At 36.5% G+C, this 23,806-nt stretch overlaps 1 protein-coding gene across 1 annotated transcript in view; it reads right to left on the bottom strand.

Moving 5' to 3' along the window:
* LOC150084144 (small subunit processome component 20 homolog) overlaps positions 1-23,806 on the bottom strand; it is a 229,120-nt gene that overhangs the window by 74,897 nt on the left and 130,417 nt on the right. The window contains exons 16-18 of the mRNA XM_090376132.1: positions 23,244-23,397; positions 2,190-2,421; positions 1,457-1,708 (exon numbers count right to left, since the gene is read on the bottom strand). Of these exons, the coding sequence (XP_090232258.1) occupies positions 1,457-1,708; positions 2,190-2,421; positions 23,244-23,397 (638 nt within the window). The remainder of the gene's footprint in view (positions 1-1,456; positions 1,709-2,189; positions 2,422-23,243; positions 23,398-23,806) is intronic.

The following is a 23,806-nucleotide window of genomic DNA, read 5'->3' as shown; positions in this document are numbered from 1 at the left end:
AAATCCATTCTTTGGTTTTTAATTGTTGAAAATAGATTACTAACTTTTTTCATTCAAGTTTGGTGCACTGTTGACCAAGCTTTTCTCTATTGAAAGCATTGCTTGAGCAATTAGCTTTTCCTGATTCATAGTGATTCTTAAAAATGTTTTTATTCTTTTTAATGCCGAATGGCAGCGTTCCGGCTGAAGTGGTCATCAGAATGGTCAAAAGAATTTTTATGAGTTTTGTAAGTTCACCAAGAATTTTGGCTAAATTATTTTTTAAGATAAATTTTAGCAAATCAGTTAATTTGCAATAATTGTGTAGATCAGCGGTTCCCAAACTGGAGTCTGCAGACCAGTTCCAGGGGGTCCACAAAACAACCCTCTAGAACTGGTCAAATTATTTGTCGTATGTATAGCAAATTGATGATTAATAAACCTAGTGTTCACACACACACACAGGTATAGGGGGAGCCGCGAACTCCCCCCCCATCTTTGAAGGGGTCCATAGATCTCAGTAGTTTGGGAACCACTGGTGTAGATCAAAAAATTTTTATTGGCAACCCACCAACCAGGCATTGACTCAACCACTGGGAGCAAAATGTGGAACTGTCTAGCACACAGTTCTGCCTACGGTTAAATTTCAAAGTTGAAAACTACGTTTCCCACTCTTGGGTCCACAAAATGGACCCCCCTGGAACTGTTCAAATTATTCGTTCTATGTATAGCAAATTGATGATGGGAGTTATTATTATATATTAATGTAAAAATAAGAATAAAGTTGAGTTGTTTTAAACTTTGAATTTTCTTTTCAGAAAACCATGTTCACACACACACACACACACACACACACACACACACACACACACACACACACACACACACACACACACACACACACACACACACACACACACACACAGGTTTAAAGGGGTCTTAAACTTCTTTGTTTTTTGGAAGGATCCGTAGATCTCAGTAGTTTGGGAACCACTATATGATAAAGCAATTATTTTATTTATTTATTATTTATTTTTTATTTTTTTTGTTATTATTGGAAATAGAGGATGAGTATACTATATGCGGGACCTGTTAATAAAAATATTCATTGCATTGTTCTTCACAAAATTTCATATGACTCCGTGATTGTATATTTAGATTTAAAAAGCTAGAGGTGCTGCAGTTCCGCAGCACCTACCAACAAGCCAACAGAAAATTTAATAATATTGTGAAATATTACACTTCCCCACCAGGCTACTTCATAATATCACTCGTCTGGCAAAATTTTCTGGGGAGAACGCTGATGTCCTTTCAAATCTGACAAACTACACATATAAAAATCATAGGGTAAATTCTTTATGAGAAATAACACTGTTTAATAAACAGCAAATCTACAAAAGAATTAGAACAGTTTTCAAAGTGATATCAAATATGTCTGTAAAAACAATCACATTCTTTTTTATGTTACTTAACTTACTTGGTTACTGCCTTTCTTTTAAATTTCTGAATATCCTTCTGTTTATTATCTTTAATTATATGAACTGAAAGAGAATCATCCTCAAGAACTTTTTCATCTGTACTATTTTCTTTTATTTCACTTATCTCATGTGCTTCCACATTTCTACCAAGCAAATAATTATGTTCCATAGTACCGGGATTTTCACCTTTGGTATAATTGCTTAAATCTTCTGTAGCAGCCAACATGACATCCACTCTTCTAAATTCATTTCTATTTCAGAATAAATTTATTAATGCAAAATACAATGGCACTATATTTATAATGGTATATGAAATATTTCTCCTTACAGAGTAAAGTGCATTTTATGGTATCCATTTTTTAAGTGAAAATTAAAAAAAAAAAAAAAAAATCATTTGAATAATGCATTGCAAAATTCTAATCCTTTGGATTAAAGTGTTCTGCAATGGTTAGTTATTGATTGGCTATACTTATTAATAATAATTAGCATTTTTTATACTTAGCTAAGTAATATCATGTTTTGCCAATGTTCACCCTAATAAAACAAAAAAATCAGTTTTTTAACTTGGCAAAGCATTTTATATTAAAAGAGAGAGAGAGAGAGAGAGAGAGAGAGAGAGAGAGAGAGAGAGAGAGAGAGAGAGAGAGAGCAGAAAAGACCTGGGAGGGGACAGTTTAAATACATTTTAAGATTTTTGTCATTAAGAAAAAAAATTCTAAAATTAAAGCATACCTTACAAATTTCATCAGTAATGGAACAATATCCCTATTTCTAGGCTCAGCCACATCGACAAACAATTCCATGGATCTCCACAGCAAAGTACGATAATTCATATAGTCTGGCACATCTTTAGGTTCACATGTCATTTTCATTTTATTCAAAATTATTTCATAAATGTTATTAGCACTCTGGATTACATTTGCATTATTGCTTTTGAAAGGTCGATTCTCAACCATAGATTTTTCTGTACAGAGAAAAATCAACATTTTAGATAAATTCAATTTTCTTTTCTTTCTCTTAAAAATGAAGAATGATAAAATGTTATTACGAACTACAAAAAACGTTACAGCTGGACAAAATTATAGCAAATATTGAAATTACTATTACAACACAGTATTTATCACTTGTACCAAAATTTTAGATCTCTCTGATATTCATCATTTGTACCAAAATTTTACATCTTTCTGATTGCTGCATGATTTTCTCTTACATAACAGTGTCAAAAGGAAGTAATAATATAATATAATACAAATGTGTATTATATTATAAAATCTTTGCTAACATGCAATCCTTATTACATGTTAGCAGACCATATTAGCTGCTTCTATGCAACCTTTCCTTTTATTTTATGAAAATCCCAAACACAAAAGTTATTATAACCTATAGTATTTAGACCTGAGCATAGGTTGAATGTTAGTTGTGTCCTCTATCTTCTCAACATTTAATGGGAGGTGTGCACGATGTCTATTTCTATGGATATCAGTGAATGTTGAGACATATCAATAGAAATGTTGTCCATTTCTATGGACGTCACTGAATGTCGAGATAACAGAAGATAAGTTTTATTCTGGCTTCTCAATATTTGATGGGAGTAATAAATGCAGCCTTTCTTTTTATTTTTATTTTATGGAAATCTCAAACATGAAAGGTATTAGAACCTATAATACTTAGACCTGAGAATGGGTTGAATGTTGAAAGACATAAGATAGTTGTTGATACTAGACTTTAATTTCTGTAGGTTGTAATTTTTTGGAAATATATGTGAAGGTCGGTTGTTCCAAAAAAAACATAAGTAGAATGAATAAATGAGGAGGAAAAGTTGGTTCTGTAAGTTTGGAGTTAGACAGTGAATGATAACTACTTTTGGTACATGATTGGTTTGGAAGAGAGGGGGTAAAATTACATATGCCAATTCAGAAGAACAAGAGCCTATGGAGGTATCTACAGAAAAGGCATGCAGCAGAAATTAAGCATCTATAAGACAGAGATTGCAGAGACGTTGTACAAGACAGGTCATTAATTAACTGCTCTCTTTTGAATTAAGCCTAAAAGCTTGAGAGAGGTTTTCGGACACCACCCCAGATGTGGGAACAATATTTTTATTTTATGGAAATCTCAAACATGAAAGGTATTAGAACCTATAATACTTAGACCTGAGAATGGGTTGAATGTTGAAAGACATAAGATAGTTGTTGATACTAGACTTTAATTTCTGTAGGTTGTAATTTTTTGGAAATATATGTGAAGGTCGGTTGTTCCAAAAAAAACATAAGTAGAATGAATAAATGAGGAGGAAAAGTTGGTTCTGTAAGTTTGGAGTTAGACAGTGAATGATAACTACTTTTGGTACATGATTGGTTTGGAAGAGAGGGGGTAAAATTACATATGCCAATTCAGAAGAACAAGAGCCTATGGAGGTATCTACAGAAAAGGCATGCAGCAGAAATTAAGCATCTATAAGACAGAGATTGCAGAGACGTTGTACAAGACAGGTCATTAATTAACTGCTCTCTTTTGAATTAAGCCTAAAAGCTTGAGAGAGGTTTTCGGACACCACCCCAGATGTGGGAACAATATTTCATGATAGCACCGTTTTGTACAAAGTGAGAAATTATTTAGAAGAAAAATACCAAGAACAAAAAAAGAAAAACTCAATTTCTTGATGCAGAAGTAGCAATATTTGTGATGCACTTATGCCAAGAGAGAGAGAGAGAGAGATCAGAAGTCAGGATAACCATTAATAGAATGTGATCTTGTCTAAAAATCTCAAGTGTTGTTGAAGATGAGCCACAGCAGACTCTTTTTAGCATGAAAAAAACACAAGACTGAATTTTAGGTTTGATATTAATACGTTTTCTTTGTCCCACTGCAGAATTACCTAGAAATTGGCATTTCTGGAACTGGTGGTAGATATCCAAGAAGTTGAAGGTGCTTGTGTAGGGCAAGGTTTCTCAAACTGAAAGGTGGAATTTACTGTGCTGCCAGCACCAAACTAGCAAAACTCATTAACATAGAAGAGAAAAAGAGCGGGAAAAAAAGAACTGAACATTGGGGAACACTAGCATTAGTTTAGAAGTTATAAAGTAGAACCACCCACCATCACCAGCAGTGAGCAGTCAGAGAGAAAACTGGATACCTGATTGCAAAAATATAGTCAGCAATCTATAGGATGGGAACCTGTTTAGAAGGCCTTTATTCCAACCACAATCAAAAGCCTTAGAAATGTCAAGTGCAACTACTTGAGTTCACGCTTTTCAAATGAATTTCTCCAATGATAAGTTACATTAGCCAATTTATCACAATTGGATTGACACATGGAATGGATAGTGGCAATCTTTGATCAGATGGAAGTTTTTAAGATAGTTTAAGAGATAGCAGTTGATGGATTTCTCCATCACTTTGAATAGAGAAGAGGCCAGTAAGTGTAATAAGGTGATAACTGAATGGGAGGGATTTGTAACCCTTATTAGGAACTGGTTGAATAAGAGCAAATTTCCAAGCAGAAGGAAAAACACTAGTGGAATAAGAAAGCATAAGAAGATGGCAGAGAAAAAGAAGCAAGCTCAGGAGCAAAAACTTTGAGAACAAGTGGAAAAATGCCATCAGGACCTGAAGCTTCCTTGTGTATAATTCTTCTAACAACCTTCTGTCAGAAGACACTGAGTGGAGTGCATATGGTAAGAGGTGGTTTACCAAAGTCAGCAATACAAAAGTTATAAGAACGGTATGTTGCTAATAAGTTGGCTTTATCTTTGAACAGTATTCAAAGTGTGGTCTAACAATATATAGGGATTATGGCATTCTTATCTCTATTAGCAAATGATCGATAAATCAGCGATAGGACACCATGGGCCTTCCTTGCAATCTGTTCCCAATGCTCGGAGGACTTCATGACTGACCATATCATAACTCCCAAGTCCCTTTCTTCCACTGCTGACTTTAGTTCAACTCTACCAAGTGTATAAGTTATTTTGGGGTTACTGTTCCCCAGGTGTAAGACGTTGCACTTTGCTGGATTAAAGCAAAGCTGCCACTTTTCTGAGCATCCCTAGTCTATCTAAGTCATTCTGATGAAGCTCTGCTTGGTAGTGATCATTAACTACGCTACCAATCTTTATGCCATCTGAAAATTTAGATACCATGCCCTTTATCCCTTCATCGATGTCATTTAAGAAAATGAAAAACAGCAGTGGTCCCAATACTGACTGTTCTTTGGAGAACCCCACTTCTTACATTAACCCAATCTGAGGAATGAGAAATAACCATTTATCACAACTCTCTGCCCCCTGCCCTGAAGCCATCCTGCTATCCATCTAACGATTTTCCCTGTGATTCCAACCTGTTCCAGCATATAAAGTAACTGCTCACGTAGGACTGAGTCAAATGCTTTGCTGAAATCCAAATAAACAATGTTGAAATTATTCCCTAAATCCAACTCATGAGTGACCTTATCAAAATAGCTACCAGATTTGTTAAACATGATTTTCCCTTTACAAAACCATGCTGCATATCCTTCAGAATTCCATTTCTATCCAAATGATCTTGAATACCACCCTTTATCACTGCCTCCATGATTTTCCCTACTACTGAAGTTAAATTGACCAGTCAGTAATTTTCCATTACACTCTTAGAACCACCTTTAAGTATTGGGGACACACTGGCACTTTTCCAATCCAACAGATTCTCTCCTGAATCCAGTCATAATTAGCCTCAATGGTTCAATGCCATCAACCCAAAGAGCCTTACTTGCCTGTAGGCTCGAAAGTTTTTTCATTAAATAATCATGTGAAATTTCAATATCATTAATCACGTATTTTTTGACTTCAGTACCATAATTTCTTATTGACATAAAGGGTTTTTCTTCTGTAAATATCAACGTGAAGTAACTGTTGAGTTCATCTGCAACGTCAGCTGGGGTATCTAATACTATCCCATGTCCATTACATAAGGGTACGATCTGGTTTTTCCTTCTCTTCTTTGCATTTATATATGTGAAGAATTCCTTATCCCCACTCTTTGCCAGCGATTTCTAATAATCTTCCTTTTACAGCCTAACTTTTTCTGTGGCACTATTACAGATCAATCTGTAGCTGTTATAGGCTTCGGTACTTTTTATTGCTCTGTAACTTTTCCATACTATTGTAAAACATATACTAAACACAGTCAATCTCTGGAGAAAAAGGAGTGTGCTTTAGTTGTTAAATATGCAGATCACCAATGCTCATCCTGCTGAAGAATAACTTCCTCCATAACATGTATTCAGACCTATCACCTCCATATGAAGTTGTTGTTGTTGTTGTTTGGTTTTTAGGAGCATTAGCAACTAAGGCCATATTGCTCCGGGGATATGCGGTGGTCATTTCTTGACCTTTCCCCATCCTCCGTATTTGGTGATGGTCACGGGCTCGAACCCCTGTCTGATCAAGAAGCGTGTGCTACGCACTGCTGCTCCTGCCCACCTGGCTACAGAGGCGCCCCATATGAAGTGCATCTAACCACGAGCGAAGGTGATAATTGTGCATGCGGTTTAGGATCTCAACACGGAACATGGGTTAATATTTACATACTACTCCATAACAGCAGAATGCTCAAAATTAATAGGTGGACAGCCTATTAATTATATTAAGAGGCTAACACCTCTTAACAGGTGGATAGCCGCCTCATCTGACACAATCTACAATCAAGTTTCACCTATATGGTACGCCTCACAACTGAGGTAAGTAATTTGATAGGTGGATCTACCTCATTGTACTAGGAAAACAACCACTTCTATCCTATAAATTAAAATATTAAAAATTTGTAATTAAAATTTTATCCTATAGATTGTAATCTCTTGCTCAGCAGCTGGATGCAACCAATATGATAGCTTTGCGGCACCCTAGCAATATGATCATAAATGCCCAGAGAGTGGGGAATGTAGGCAGTAGAAATAGTTTCATCTGTGTCTCTATTTAAAATTCATTCCCAAAATCCAACCAGGATAGCTCACTCTCCACTTGAACTTAGTAAAGAACACGAGGAGGGTATCCCCATTTTTTTTTTCAAATCCACTGTAATTCTGGAAATTTTAATATTTCTGTCCACCACATAAATGAATTCCCCAGGTTATAGTTCTGGATTATTGTCACCATTTATTGGCAAGAAGAATTACGTAGGAAATAGCAGCAAGCATTTTCTTCAGATTATTAAGGATTTTAACATTCTTCAGATTATTAAGGATTTTAACATTCTTCAGATTATTAAGGATTTTAACATTCTTCATATTATTAAGGATTTTAACATTCTGCAGAGTGAGTTTATGGTTTCAGTTGATGTTGCCTCCCTCTTCAGTTCTGCACCTGTACAACCAACAATTGCTTTTGCCAGATGTATGTGGGACAGGGATTCTGCACTCAGGAGCAGAACCTCGCTCTTCTTGTATGATATCTGCAAAGCTCTGAGTATTTGCTTGAACAGCTGTGTGATTGTTTTTGAGGATTCCTTGTACCAAAAGATTCAGGGTATGGCTATGGGCATCCCTATTAGTGCCCCCCATAGTCAATATTACTATGGAGACATTGTAAGAGGATTAGTGCTATGGAGACATTGGAAGAGGATTAGTGCTATGGAGACATTGGAAGAGGATATATTTCTGAATCTGACAATACCTGAGGCTCTGTACTATTTAATAGAGTGTGGTCACACTCCAGTTCTGTGGTGGACAGAAATAATGAAATTTCCTAAATTACAATGGATTTTCATAAATGCACATATCCTCCTAATGTTCTTTACAAAGTTCAAATGGAGATTGAGCTATCCCAGTCGAATTTTGGGAATGAAAATGGAGACACAAACAAAACTATTTCTACTGCCTACATTCTCAATTATTCAGATATTTCTGGTCATATTGATAGGGTGCTGCGATGCTATAATACTGATTGCATCCAGCTACCTGGCAGATTACAACATTATTTCTAGGATAAAACTGGTTATTCTTCTATTACTATGGGGCAGATCATGTAACCTGCCTAGATTGTGGAGTGAGTTATATAAACTAAACTGTTTGCAGATTATATGATCATACTGGATGGAGTAGCATGTAGATCTTAACCCATGTTTCCCTATTGAGAACCCAGCCTGAAGTGCTCTATTTGCAGGTTGCAGAATTCTGAGTATGAATCACAACAGGGGACAAGAATGCACCCAATTATGGGAGAAATTATTCTGCAGCACAATGAGCATTGGCAATCTACTTATTTAAAGAAAAATTGCAAGCTTTTCTGCCCCCCACAGCCTAATTAATATGTATTTAGTATGTGTTAGTACAACTTTTTTGTTGTTGTCACGTGCTGTCTGATCATACTTTCCTATTATACAATTATTGTTGGTTGTACCATCACTCCTATAGTTGATGAAGAGGCATATTGCCTGAAATGTGTATTATATTATTTTATCACTTTTACTTTCTTTACTCTTTTACTTTATGCTCATGTCTTATCACTTTTAAACTTTTAATTTTGTATTTTAATTATATAATTTATTTGTACAATTCTATTTCATTAAAGTTTTAATTAATTTAAAGTTTGTTGGTAGCAAAAAATATTTGTTCATAATAAGGATGTTTGTTTGTTATTTGGTTTTTAGGAGCATTAGCAACTAAAGCCATATTGCTCTGGGGATATGCGGTGGTTATTCCCTGACCTTTCCACATCCTCCATATTTTGGTGGTCATGGGCTCGAACCCCGGTCTAATCAAGAAGCGTGTGCTACGCACTGCTGCTCCTGCCCACCTGGCTACGGAGGCGCCTCCTAATAAGGAACACAGTAATTTCACCATACTTATTGCTTTCTTTAGATTACTGAACAGTACTGTTAAAAATGTCACAATGTAAATCTAGGGCCTAAGGGTAATATTCTCATAGAATGCAGTGTGAATTGTTCAGGTTTAGTAAAACTGAATACAAACAAATCTTATTTCCTACTTCCTAATCATCATTTTGCACCACAAACTAATAAAGCCTAATGAGAATAAAATGCATTAACATTCACTAATGCAGTTCTTTTCAAAAACATGAAATTGTTATTACATCTTTCAACATATAAACTGTATGGTATATTAATGCCAAGAACAGTTGTATAGTGTTACAGTGTTGCTTTCTGAGAACCTCTTCAAAACTGAAAAATGCAGAATACAAAATAACAAATAGTTTCAATATAAAGTTTTAATTATAAAAGAGAGGACAGAAGCACACTTCTCCAAGCAAGCTGTTGTTGGGTTTTTACAAGCACTGACGACAAAAGCCATATTGCTCCATGTATATTGTCTGTAAATTGCATGTGTTTTGAGGTTGATTTTCTGTTTGCTGGATGAAAAAACCTGAGTTTCTGGAAGAAAAACCATGCTACACTTGCCTGAGACCGACTAACTCAGCCATGTTGTGAAAAAGACGTATAAAAATTCCTCCTGTCAACAATAGGATTCGAACTCGGGTTTTTTTTTTTTTATATATGGTATGGAGAGAACGGTGATCCTACCAACTGTGCTACCCATGAGGGCTTCCAAGCGAGCACAAAAAAATCATTTTCCTATAGAAATTAATGTAATGATGCTGTGTTGCATTCTGGATTTTTTTTTCTCCATGGATGTACTTTTTCAGATTTTTGTATAGGAGACTCAAATTTCACAGTACATCAATTGCAGAGAATACTAACTGCAGCCAGTAACAAACTCTTACAAATCAAAGTATATATCAGTTAATGTACATTTTATCTAGGTTAAACCGTTTGTAATTTTTGCAATGCTAACTGCAATTTCATAGTCTAGAAAAGGATGTCGGAAGCTATATTATATTTGTTATTTTTTGGTTTTTTAGGAGCATTAGCAACTAAGGCCATATTGCTCCGGGATATGCGGTGGTCATTCTCTGACCTTTCCGCATCCTCCGTATTTGGTGGTGACGGGCTCGAACCCCGGTCTAATCAAGGAGCATGTGCTACGCACTGGTGCTCCTTCCCACCTGGCTACGGAGGCGCCTGTCGGAAGCTCTCATTCAGTAAATTTACTCTCTAACTGATAAATACAGTAGCCGGTTCTTCTCAACTGTTTACTTTTGCAAGTGTCTCATATGAAATTTGATATTCATATAATTTTTTATTGCATCTCTCTGTCAAGGTGAGATAGGGGAGAAACTGTGAATTTACAACAATTAGTCTTCATTAATTCTTGTTGTTTATAAAAATTTACTTTCTAACTGAATATACCTCAGTGGCTGGTTACACCTCAGAAGTACAGCAATTTGCTACTGTCAGTTTGCAGTGTGAAATAAGTAGTTCTTCACGTAGAATTTTTTTATAGCCATATTGGGGATATGATCTGCACACAGTACATCTGAAGATATCAGTATTAGAATGGCCAAACAATGGAAGAAAGTAGAACTTCCGTATCTACATGAGAGCAAGAGAGAGATTCAATCACTCATAATTTTCCCATAAACAAAATGTGGCTAATTGTTGTCCTTATGATGAACCAGGTTGAGGTGTATGAGGCCTTGAAATAAATAAGGGAATGAGTAAAATGAATGAGGCAGCCAATGTAGTAGTAGTAGTAGTGGCATGTGATGCAAGAAAGCAAGTGTATGAGCTTATGCAGCATCAGCCAAAAAAAAAAAAAAAAATCACACCATTCCCTCCAAATGCCTGTCCAGTTCCTCCTTAAATTCATTCAACCTATCAACTTCCACGACAGATGGCAGTTTGTTCCAGCAATTAACCACCCGCTGGCTAAAGGCAAATTTCCGCAAATCTCTTCTACATCTGTCTTTTCTTAATTTGAATTTATGTCCCCTTAGGTTCGTAATCTGAACAAGTGGAAGGATCCCATCAGAATTCAGCGTGCTCAACCCATTCAAGGCCTTATACACCTCAATCAGATCACCGCGCAGTTGCCTAGTCTCCAGCCACTGCAATTTGCAGAACTTAAGCCTCTCTTGGTAAGAGGATCCCTTCATTCCCCTCACCAATCTTGTTGCCCTTCTCTGTACACGCTCAAGTAAATCTACATCCTTCCTAAAATGAGGCCTCCAGACCTGTATACAGTATTCAGGGTGTGGCCTGACCATTGCCTTATACAGAGGGACAATCACCTTCTTCTCCCTGCTAGCAAAATTCCTATATATCATTGACAAAACCCCATGACCTGCCTTGGCAGCCTGTCTGCATTGCTCAGAAAACTTCATATCTGACTGCACAATTACTCTCAGATCTTTTTCATTTTCTACCACCTTAAGTGAAGTACCACACAGCTGGTACGTTTCTCTGGGGTTACTTCTACCCACATGCAGTACTTTGCATTTGTCAAGGTTAAACTTCAGTTGCCACTTCTTAGCCCATCTGCACAAATTATCTAGATCCTGTTGCAGTAGCACACTGCCATTACTGTCATTAACAACCCTGCCAACCTTTGTATCATCTGCAAACTTCGACATTAAGCCTGACATACCTTCATCAATATCATTGATAAATATACAAAACAACAGTGGACCTAACACCGAACCCTGTGGGACTCCACTAATAACATTAGTCCACGAAGAGCAGCACCAATTGATTACCACCCTCTGTCTTCTCCCACTCAACCATCCTTTTATCCATTGTAGCAACTTACCCTTAATACCATTCATCTCCAATTTGTACAATAGTCTTCCATGTGCAACAGTGTCAAAAGCTTTCCTGAAATCCAAATATATGATATCAAAGTTATGTTTTTCATCCAGTTCCTTTGTAACCACATCATAATATTCTATCAAATTTGTCAGACAAGACCTTCCCTTAACAAACCCATGCTGTGTCTGAATTATTGCTGCAGTCTTGTCTAGATGATCCTGCAATGCATCTTTAACCAGTGACTCCATTATTTTACCTGGAACAGAAGTTAAACTAACTGGTCTGTAATTACTCATGTCACCCTTCGATCCCCCTTTGTGAATTGGGGATACATTTGCACATCTCCAGTCCGTGGGAACCTCCCCTGAGCCTGAGTCCAAGGATGCTCTCATAATTATGGCTAAGGGTTTGCTTAGTTGCTTTGCCTCCTCCTTTAATATAACTGGATAGATCCCATCCACCCCAGGTGCTTTTCTTATGTTTAACTTCAACAATTTCTCCTCCACTTTGCTTTCAGTTATTACAAAATCATTAAGTATCCTGCTACAATTTGATAACCTTCTGCCATTTTCAAACCTTAATAATTCCTCATGTGTGAATGTAGATGCAAAATACTCATTCAGTTTGTTTGCTATCTGAGCAGGATCATCAACAGTCGAACCATTGATGTCAAGTGGAGCAATCAGATTCATCCCCTTCCTTTTAGAGTTTATATAAGTAAAGAAATCCTTGCTGTTTTTCTTAGCATCTTTTGCCATGGATTTCTCGTAATCTGTCTTCGCCTGCCTAACCTCCTTTGTGACCTGATTACAGACTAGCTTATATGTATTTTCACTGGTAAGAGAGAAAAAATCCAGAGGTCACAAATGAAATTCAGCTTTCTTTTTCCTTTAGGGAGCAACCCTAAGATTTTATATTTGTGATCTATGGATTTTGTCTCTCTTAGCAGTGAAAATACATTTGCCTCATTCATTTTACTCATTCCCTTATTTCTTTCAAGGCCTCATTCACCTCAACTTGGTACCTCATAAGGAAAACAATTAATACTCCATACCAATCTGGCTGCTCCACTTTGAATCCTCTCTAGAAGTTCTGTCTTTTTAGATGGAGCCTCCAGACCTGAATATGTATTCCAAGTGCAATCTCTACATTGTCTTACATACAGGAATAATTAATCCTGCTCAGTACTTGCAAAGGTCTCATAAATCATATTGTAACCTGTTACTCCTGGATTTCTGTTGCCTAATGCAAGACCTATACATTTAGCAACGTTAAACCTCAGTAGCCACTTTTCAGACTATTTGTAAACAGTCCACATCACTTAGAAGCAAATATCCCAATAATAATTAGTACTACCCTCAACTTTCAAATCACCACAAAATTCTGAAAACCTCCCTCATATCAAGAAATTATTTACATCCTATTGTTTTGTATTGCTTTAGGTACTGTAGGCACATTTCCATTCATCACTGAGCACTTAGGAACTCACATTTTACAAACTTTCCTGTACTTAAATCTCTCATGGATGACTGTGTTAGGCAGATCCGTGACTAATATCCAACTACATGGTGACTAGCCTGAGAAGACAAAAAATTTTTTCCGTGACAATCATGCAATCTTGTTCTTTGCAAGAATCAGCCCCCACAACATTTCTTACTTCATGGTAATGATTTGCCCATTCATTTGTGGACATGATATAAGCCTTTTTCCATAGACCAGTGATTTTCTGATAGAGAAATGCCTTCCACTGTAAGAAACTGAATAATACTAAGCTGCACAAGCCTGCACTCATCACTGTGACCACTATACTGTCCCTGCGGTACATCACTTCTAAGCATGAGGGTCATCCAACATGTCCTGTTGTTCAATAGAAGCATTAGTATCATTCCCTAAATTTAAATTGGTTACTACATGTGATATAAATTTGGCAACTGAAATCAGTTGATTTCAGTTGCCAAACAGAATATCACAAGTAAGAAAATATTACATAAGGAGGCTTACATATGGAGATAAGATACAGGCAGAGGAGGTAAATAAAATGGAAGTTGCAGTGAACTATGGAACTATACAGAAACTGGCTTCAAGAATTGTATGATTGAAAAGAGCTCATCTTTCTTTTCAATTTACAGAATTCTTTATAAGGTAAATCAGCAGCTTTAATTTTTCTTTTTCATTAACCTCAACATGTCTGGCATTAATTTCCCTGATCAATTCAAAAATTTCTGTTGTTTTCTTAGCCATTAATTATTCTTCTACATTCTCTGCTTTTTTCTTACTTTCTTTTTCTGTTAACAAAGTTTAATTAGATCTTCACAGGATGATTTCTCTACTTGTGCTGCCAGCAGGTCCATCCTGCGCCTCCTCTTCCAGCAGATCTTTGAATCTTAAAACAGTCTAACATTCCAAGTCAGATCAACAATCCTCTGTACCTCCCTTCCACGGAAAAATCCTTGAAATTCATTGACACATTCTATCAGAAGGCCACAGTTTCATCCATAATCATTTCATTAGAGTCATTTTTAATATATGTGCATACAGCATATAATAATAATCCTTTATTCACTTGTAGAATACACAGAAAAAGTTGAGTAATATGGTAATAATAATAACCTGAGACTGAAGGATTCATGCTGGCCATCCAAGACCAGGTAATCAACACCAGAAACTGCAGCAAATACATCGCAAAGGAGCCCTGAATGTCAGATACACATGTCGACAATGCCACTTGGTCTCAGAAACGATCCAACAAATCACCGCGGGGTACAAGATGATAACCCAGACCGAGTACGCTCATAGACAAGACCAGGTAGCCAGGATAATACATCAGAAGCTAGCGAGGAAATACCAGTTGACCAAAGAAAGTATAACATACTACAAGTATGAACCCTAGGCAGTACTAGAAACCCCAACCCACAAGCTGTACTGGGACATGCCATAATAATGGATAAGACCATCCCACACAACAGACCGGACATAACCCTTGTGGACAAGATGGAAAAGACTACCTACTTGATTGATATAGTGGTGCCCAACACTAGCACTGTCCAGAAAACACCATAAGGAAAAAATTAGGAAGTACACGAACCTGAGACATGAGGTCAAGGAGATGTGGCATATGCAAGAAGTAATGACCATCCGATCATCGTGTCGACCAACAGTATGGTGCCAAAGACCCTACATAGCAGCCTAGCAGCAATAGGTCTCCCAGAGAACACCTACAAGGAACTCCAGAAAGTCACAATCCTGAACACCTGTAGGATAGTCAGAGAGTTCCTCGACCAACAGTAACACCAGACATTACAACCACCCTGTGTACTTGGTAGCAGTACCCATAATGGAGTGGAATCCCCCAATCAAGGAGAAATAATGTAAGAGCAACCATAATAATAATAATAATAAAAAATAAAAAAAATAAAAAACATAAACTAAACTTAGGATATCAGAAAAAGACAACTATCACACAACAAAGCTACAATATACATACATATACAGAATATCACAAGTAATGGTGCCGTGAAGGGTATTGTATGGTCGTGGTACCTGCGTGTACCGGTGAACTGTACAATAAAGATCTTATTTATTTAATTACAGCATTTAACTTATGTATTTAATGAAACTAGAATAATAATAAAAAAAGATTGTACGCATATTTGACCTGTTTTTTTTTATATATATACACTGGTGTCAAAGAAAGTGCATCACCCCTTACAATTATAATTGTTGTCCAAATAACATAAGTATATGGCAATATTTCTTACAGATTGCATCAGATAAGATTGACACGCATAGGTGATGATGTAATATTGCATCAGCTGTTACTTTCAGCTATATAACCATGCTTTGCAAGAGTTGCAGCAATTCCTTGTTTGTATCAGGATGGCGAGTTATGTGCAGTTGACAACACGAAGAAATGGTGCTATCGTTGCTTACGTGAGGAAGGATGTTCTTCCCATCATATTGCTTATAGAGTGTCTTGTAATCAGGCGACAGCGAGTAGGTTTCTTTTCAAACTCAAGAAAAGTGGTTCTGCTGATAGGAAAAAAGGAACTGGATGCAAACGAGTCTTTACGCCAAAACAGGACTGCATTTTGACGCGATTATGCCTTGAAAACCATAAAGCTTCTTCGTCTGAGCTGAAAAGAGAATGGGAAGAACTACATGAGTGGTAGCAAATGCAGTAACAGTCAGAAGACACCTCTTCAAAAATGGACTTGTAGCCCATTGTCCTAAGAAGAAGCCCCTTCTCACACAAAAAATGAAAAAGGCCCAATTAATTTGGTGTAAGGAGCATGTCAAATGGACCCCCTGAGCAGTGGAAGTCAGTTATTTTCTCAGATGAGAAGAAATTCAACCTGCATGGCTCTGATAGAACACAAATGATTCACTGTAGATATGGTGAAGAATACCATCCAGGCTGTATGGTGTCTACAATGAAATTCCCTACCAGCCTAATGATATGGGGGTGCATTTCGTATCGCAGAGTAGGTCACCTGCAGTTTATAAAAGGTTCCGTAAATGAAAAAATGGATAATACCTGGTTATATTGGAAGGCAAATTGCTGCCAACCATTAGAGACCATTTCAACCGGCCAAGAACTGCATCTTTCAGGAAGACTCTGCTCCTTGTCATCGGTCGTAAAGTGTAAGCAGGCACTTCTGTAGTTACTTTAGCTTCATTTGTTACAGGTGAAAAAATGGTTGGAAGAATGGTCCAGTACAACTCTTAGCTGGCCAGGAAACAGGATCTGAATCTTATAGAAAACTGTTGGCTCTGCAGTTGCCAGAAAGAAACCAAAGACCCTTCGTAAACTTCAGGAAGCCATAATTCGTGTTTGGAACCACGAACTATCAATTGATTATCTTCAGAAATTGATTTTGTCCATGCCTCGACGGTGTGCTGCTGCTGTCGTCAGGGCCAGAGGTGGTTCAACTAAATATTAGTTTGCACCTGGTGAACTTTTCATTTTGTTTTCCATTTAAAATGATAAACTGAAGCAAACTGAGGACTTCTGATAACATTTCAGCCATAACTGTCGTGTTTACCAAAACTGTTGTATAAAGGTTGCAAATGCTCATTTTGGAATATTTTGAGAACACCTGTCAAATATTGCTTAACTTTACCTTAACTAGTAATAAATATCTTTTGTTTATATTTCTATTTGTGATGCTAGTCATTAATGTAACGTACCATCACGAAAAAGGGTTAGAAATGTGAAATTCCTAGGTGCGCACTTTCTCTGAACACCAGTGTATATACAAAGGGTACTAGGAAAGTTTTGCAATACAGCTTTGTTTATTTAATTTTTTCAAAGTAATTTCCTCTACATTCAATACACCTCTCCATCCTCCGAAACCAATCTTTAAACCAGTTCTGCCAAGTTTCACTAGGGAGTAAAGCACACTCGTTGTCCCAAGCCCGTAGAAGGTCCTCATCACTGGAAAACTGCCTCCCTTTTAGCTTCATTTTCACATGCGGGAACAGTGCAAAGTCGCAGGGAGCAAGGTCTGGACTGTAGGGAGGCTATTCGAGAAGTTTCAGTCCTGTCGTGGTCAAATATTCGGTGCAGGCTTTGGCGCGGTTAGCTGGAGCATTATCGTGATGCAGGTACCAGGTGTCCATTCTTGACTTTGGCCGCAGGTTCTTCATAGATCCAATGACTTTAGGCAGGCATTGTTCAGTATACCACTTAGCTGTGACTGTCTTCTGCGTGTCCAAAACGACACGTTCCACAATTCCACTCGATTTGAAAAATACAGCTATCATTTTCTTCTTTACAGATCGGGATTTTCTGACAATTACGGGTGTGTCGTCGTCATCAAAGACCCAAACTTTGTTTTGAGCCTTGGTCGGCAGATCGTAATAGTACAGCCAAGTCTCGTCACCTGTCACGATGTTGTTCACATACCGAGATTGTCCCTTATCAAACTTTTTTAACATCTCCCGGTACCAAGTCACACGTTGTGTCATCTGCTCTTCAGTCAGTTGATGCGGCACCCAGAGAGAACAAAGTTTCTTCACGTGCAAATGATCTTGCAGAATCGAACGAATTGCTGGTGCATTTAGGCCCAAAGTATCCTCTATCTGTTGGTAGGTCACTCGCCTGTTTTCGTCAAGCATTTTCCTCACAGCAGTAACGTTTTCCTCCGTAACTGACGTTCGTGGCCTTCCCGGCCTCTCAGAATCCTCCAGAGTGAAATTTCCCCTTTGGAATTCTCTATACCACCTAACTATCGTTGTTTTTTTTTTTTTTTTTTTTTTTTGATTTGGTAGTTATTGGCGCATCGGCTTCTGTGGCCATATTGCGCCTCCCAAGGTTTTTGCAGTACTTTGATCCAAGCCCGAGGCGGGAATCGAACCCGCGACCTTTGGGTTGCCGGGCAGGTACTTTACCCACTCGGCTAGCCCGGTCGGCTAACTATCGTTGTACGATGTGGACAATCATCATCTAATGCAAGAGTCATTTCTTCTAAGCACTGGTCTATGGTTAAACCACGCACGAAATTATACCGCAAAACTGTCCTTATCTCATTTTGTGACCACGATGCCATCGCAAGCACTTTACACTCTCACTACTAATGAATAACTGAGCCCATCGACTTGGCGCGGCGGCTACTATGCACGTATGAACATGTCTCAACATGCAGCAACAAGCAGCTTCCTGTGATTCATTGTTGCGTCATATTGCAAAACTTTCCTAGTACCCTTTGTATATATATATATATTTGTAAAATAATAAGAGAAGTTTATCTCAATATAATATGTAGAACCAATCCGTATGATATCTACAGCAATTAAAATGAAAAAATCGAAAATCTTACATTACAGTAAAAAAATAATTAAAAATCAATTGAATACAATTAAAAATAATTAAAAATCAATTAAACACAATTAAAAATCAAATGAACACAATTAAAAATCAATCTAATGCAATTAAAAATTAAATAAATTAATTTAATTTATTATAATAAAAATATAATTTATTATAATAAAAATATTTTAAATAATAAAAAGAAATTTTTTTGTTAAGTTTCTTTTAATTGATTTATTTAATTTTTAATTGTGTTCAATTGATTTTTAATTATTTTTTACTGTAATGTAAGATTTTCGATTTTTTTATTTTAATTGCTGGAGAGTATCATATGGAAGTGTTCTATGTATTATATTGAGGTAAACTTCTCTTATTATTTTACAAATATTGATATCAATGTAGAATGTATTGAGCATTACAGCTCTGGTTCATACTATCAAATATATATACATACAGTCATACCTCGGTTAACGTTTCCTCTGATAACAAAGCTTCGATATAATGAAGTCTGCAATTTCAAGCCCCATTTAACATAAAAAATATTCCAATTTAAGGCCAACGCCTGACAATCATCCGATTGATGACTGACGGCGACTCGTTACATACTCCCGAGCTGTGGGTGTGTCTGTTATAACAGTTTTGCGCATCATTCGCCTAATTTAGTCATTGTTTTCATAGGGTGTTTTAGTGTGGTGTATCGCAATACATGATTGACGTTGTTTCAGTGTGGCGCATTGCAATAATTGATGTAGGTTCTTTGATAGCATTACATAATGTAGATTTTGTAAATTTTAATAGAAATATATTTTTTTTTTAGTTAAAATGTCAGAATCAAAGAAAAGAAAAGCAATTTCTTTGGAAACTACACTAAATACCGTACGTGTTGAAAGCAGCGAAAGAAAATCCGATGTAGCACATTCTTTAGGATTAGTGTAATCAACTTTAACAACCATACTAAGTTAATCAGAAAAAATAAAATAGTCTGCTCAGAATTGTACAGATGTTACAACCACAAAATTAACTCGCTTAAGGAGTCCAATTTTAGAAAAAATGGAGAAAATGTTAAGTTTGTGGATAGATGATATGTCACAATGTCATATGCCTTTAAGTCAAATGGTGATTGAAGAAAAAGCATTATTTTTGTTTAATCACCTGAAATCTAAACAACCTAAACAAACTGAAGAAATTACAGAAACTTTTGAGGCTTCTTGTGGTTGGTTCAAGAAATTTAAAAAACGGGCAAGGATTCATAGGGTAAAATTAACAGGAGAAGCTGCAAGTGCAGATATTGTTGTTGTTGTTTGTTTGTTATTTGATTTTTAGGAGCATTAGCAACTAAGGCCATATTGCTCCGGGAATATGCGGTGGTCATTCCCTGACCTTTCCGCATCCTCCGTATTTGGTGGTGACAGGCTCGAACTCCGGTCTAATCAAGAAGCGTGTGCTATGCACTGCTGCTCCTTCCCACCTGGCTACGGAGGCACCTATGTGCAGATGTTGAAGCAGCAAATAAGTTTCCAAAAAACTAAAGGAAATAATTTAACATGAAAATTTTTCCACCAAATTTGGTGTTCAACGTTGACCAAAGCAGTTTGTTCTGGAAACGGCTACCATCAAAAAGCTTCACTTCTATTGAAGAAAAATCAGCTGCTGGGTTCAAAGCAGCCAAAGACCGTTTAACGTTACTCTTTTGATCAAATGCCTCTGGCAATTATAAATTAAAATTGTTATTACTTTACCATTCAGAAAATCTGAGGGCGTTAAAAGGTAACATAAAAATGAATTTACCTGTAATATGGAAAGCAAATAGAAAAGCGTGGGTTACCAAGGAGTTATTTACTGATTGGTTTGTTAACCACTTTTGTCCCAAAGTAAAACAGTATTGTCAAAAAAACAACTTTGAAGAAAAAGCTCTTTTGTTGTTAGACAATGCTCCAGGACATCCTACTGATCTTAACACGTTGGACACATGCATTCCTGTCTAAGTTGTTTCTTCAGCAAACACAACTTCCCTGATTCAACCATTGGATCAGGGAGTAATGGCATCATTTAAAGCTTATTATCTGCGGCGAACATTAAGGTTTGGGCGCCTCCGTAGCCAGGTGGGAAGGAGCAGCAGTGCGTAGCACACGCTTCTTGATTAGACCGGGGTTCGAGCCCGTCACCACCAAATACGGAGGATGCGGAAAGGTCAGGGAATGACTACCGCATATCCCGGAACAATATGGCCTTAGTTGCTAATGCTCCTAAAAACCAAATAACAAACAAACAAACAAACAAGCGAACATTAAGCAATTCAATTGAACTAGAGGATAAAGAGGAAAAGACAGTTAAAACTTTTTGGAAAAGCTACACCATTAAAAATGCCATTGAAAACATTGATAGTTCTTGGAAAGAAGTCACTAAGAAATACTTAAATGGAGTTTGGTGCAAAATATGGCCAGAAGTTGTAATAGAAGAAGAAAATAACATCCAAGAAATTAGAAATGAAGTTATCCAGATGGCTCAATCAATAGGTTTCGAAAATGTCGACGAAGAGGATGTTAGAAATTTATTGAATGCAGAAGGTAATGGTTTTTCAGTGGAAGATTTAGAAAACCTTGTTAGCAACGAAGACAAAGTTAAAGAAGTTCCTGCTGAAAAAGTGTTAACAACCAAAGATTTAAAAAGGTGCTTAAATGATATTCAAAACATTTAAAATTTTTTTAGTGAAAATGATCCTGATGTAGGAAGAAGTGTTATTGTTAAGCAATCAGTGTTAAATGCAATAACTCCGTATAGGCAATTGTTAAATGAAAAGGGAAAAAAGCATAAACAATCAACTTTAGACTCATATTTTAAAATGTGATTTCACTTTGTATGTAAGTTGACTGTTTATTTAATAAAAATTTTCTTTGTTCGAAAAAAAGCTTTTCATTTTCTTTACATAGGAATGTATCCCTATTCTGGCCATAGTATTTTTACCTCTGAAAACGAAGTTTCGCTTAACGAAGTAATTTTGTGGAACACATCCTATTCATTAATCGAGGCATAACTGTATATATACAAGGTGATTCACTATTAGTGCGACAAACTTGCAGGGGGTGTAGGGGACACAAAGACAAATCGGAATCACATAGCATTGCAGGGTCCGAAATGCCTTCGTCATGCGGTAGAGGACGTTGAACAGGAGGTTACGTGAACAGCGATCCCGCTGGAAGCCAGCATTTGCGAACCGGTTTCCGAGGCAGTAGGATGGACGAGTATTCAAACATTGAACTGGCCGACATGCACCTCGCATATGGAGCTACGGACTGTAACAGGCGTGCCGCTCTGCGCTTGTACCAGGAACATTTCCCGCACAGGCGTGCTCCTCATCATAAGATATTTGCACGTGTGCACAGAAGGTTATGTGAGACTGGTTGTTTCACGAGAGGTACCATGAATCGAGAGCAAACAACAAGGATGCCAGACAATGAGGAGAATGTCCTACATCTTGCAGAAGGCAATCCGAGTACGAGTACTTGAGCGATAGGCCAACGATTGGGTATTTCCCAATCCACTGTATGGAGGATACTGCCAACGAACCAAATGAGTTCATACCATCTGCAACGCGTCCAATCATTGGAGCCTGCGGATTATCCACTCCGGAGGACTTTTGCTACTTGGTTTCTTCAACAGAAACGGTTCGCAAATGCTGACTTTCAGCGGGATCGCTGTTCATGCGACCTCCCGTTCAACGTCCTCTACCACATGACGAAGGCATTTCGGACCCTGCAATGCTGTGTGATTCCGATTCGTCTTTGTGCCCCCTACACCTCCTGCAAGTTTGTCACACTGGTAGTGAATCACCCTGTGTATATATATATATATATATATATATATATATATATATTTAATTTATTTATTTTTTTTAAATCTAAACTTGCCAAATAAGTTACTGGACAACAATTCACTGAAAATAATCCCATTTACATTTGAAAAAGCCAGGGGGTAAAAAAGAAACACAACCAGAGAGAGGAATATATATATTTCTTTGGTGAGGGATATGTTTATTTTCGTCACCAAGTTCATATATGATTTTTTTAGAACATTAACATTCATCAGTAGAATATTTTCTTATGTTATCTGATTTGATAATAAATATAACAAGATAATAATAATATGTCGATATATATATATATATATATATATATATATAAGATTAGAAATATAAGTAATAGAGTGAAGAGATATAGAAAAGGTGTAAGAAATATATTGAGAAAAAAGGAATAAAATAAATCATGGTATACATTAAAAAAATAATAATAATAAAATATATATATATATATATATATATATATATATATACGTAAACAAACCAGAATTTTCAGCAGCATGTCTTAGAGCAGACAAATAGATTTCCCAAAACTCTTTCCCCATTCCGTGAGCATGAGACTTGATCAATTTCATAACTGGCTTCCATAACAAGCTCAAGTTGACATAGAGAATTCCTAATAAATAAAGAAGTGGAACCTGCAAGGACGAGTTAAAATAAAGCAAAATTTAATACTCTACTGAAATAATAAATAAGTTGTTAAAAATATAAAATTTATAACTTAAACCATTTGTTAGAGGTTTAAAAATTATATTAACACAATTTTTAGTGTTTAATGTGCAAAAGAAGGAAAGGACTAATTATTTTCTGGAATTTTTTTGATATATTCTACTAAAAATAACCTCAAATTCATAAAATAATAACTTTAACAAAAGCAACATTTAGTCACAGATATAAATGTAGTCAACTTACATTTTACATCCAGCTATATTAAGAAAAGTGTAAAATGTTACTTGACTTTTAACATTAGCAGCAACCAAAAAATGAAATACTCTTTAAATACTTTAAAAAAAAAATAAAATACCTTTAAATTTATTTAAACTACCC

The sequence above is a fragment of the Mastigoproctus giganteus genome, chromosome 6, assembly GCF_048544385.1.
Source record: "Mastigoproctus giganteus isolate SK-2022 chromosome 6, ASM4854438v1, whole genome shotgun sequence".
In the NCBI taxonomy this organism is placed as follows: domain Eukaryota; kingdom Metazoa; phylum Arthropoda; class Arachnida; order Uropygi; family Thelyphonidae; genus Mastigoproctus; species Mastigoproctus giganteus.
The sequence above is the reverse complement of the archived record's forward strand: the minus strand, read 5'-3'. Positions and strand labels throughout refer to the sequence as shown.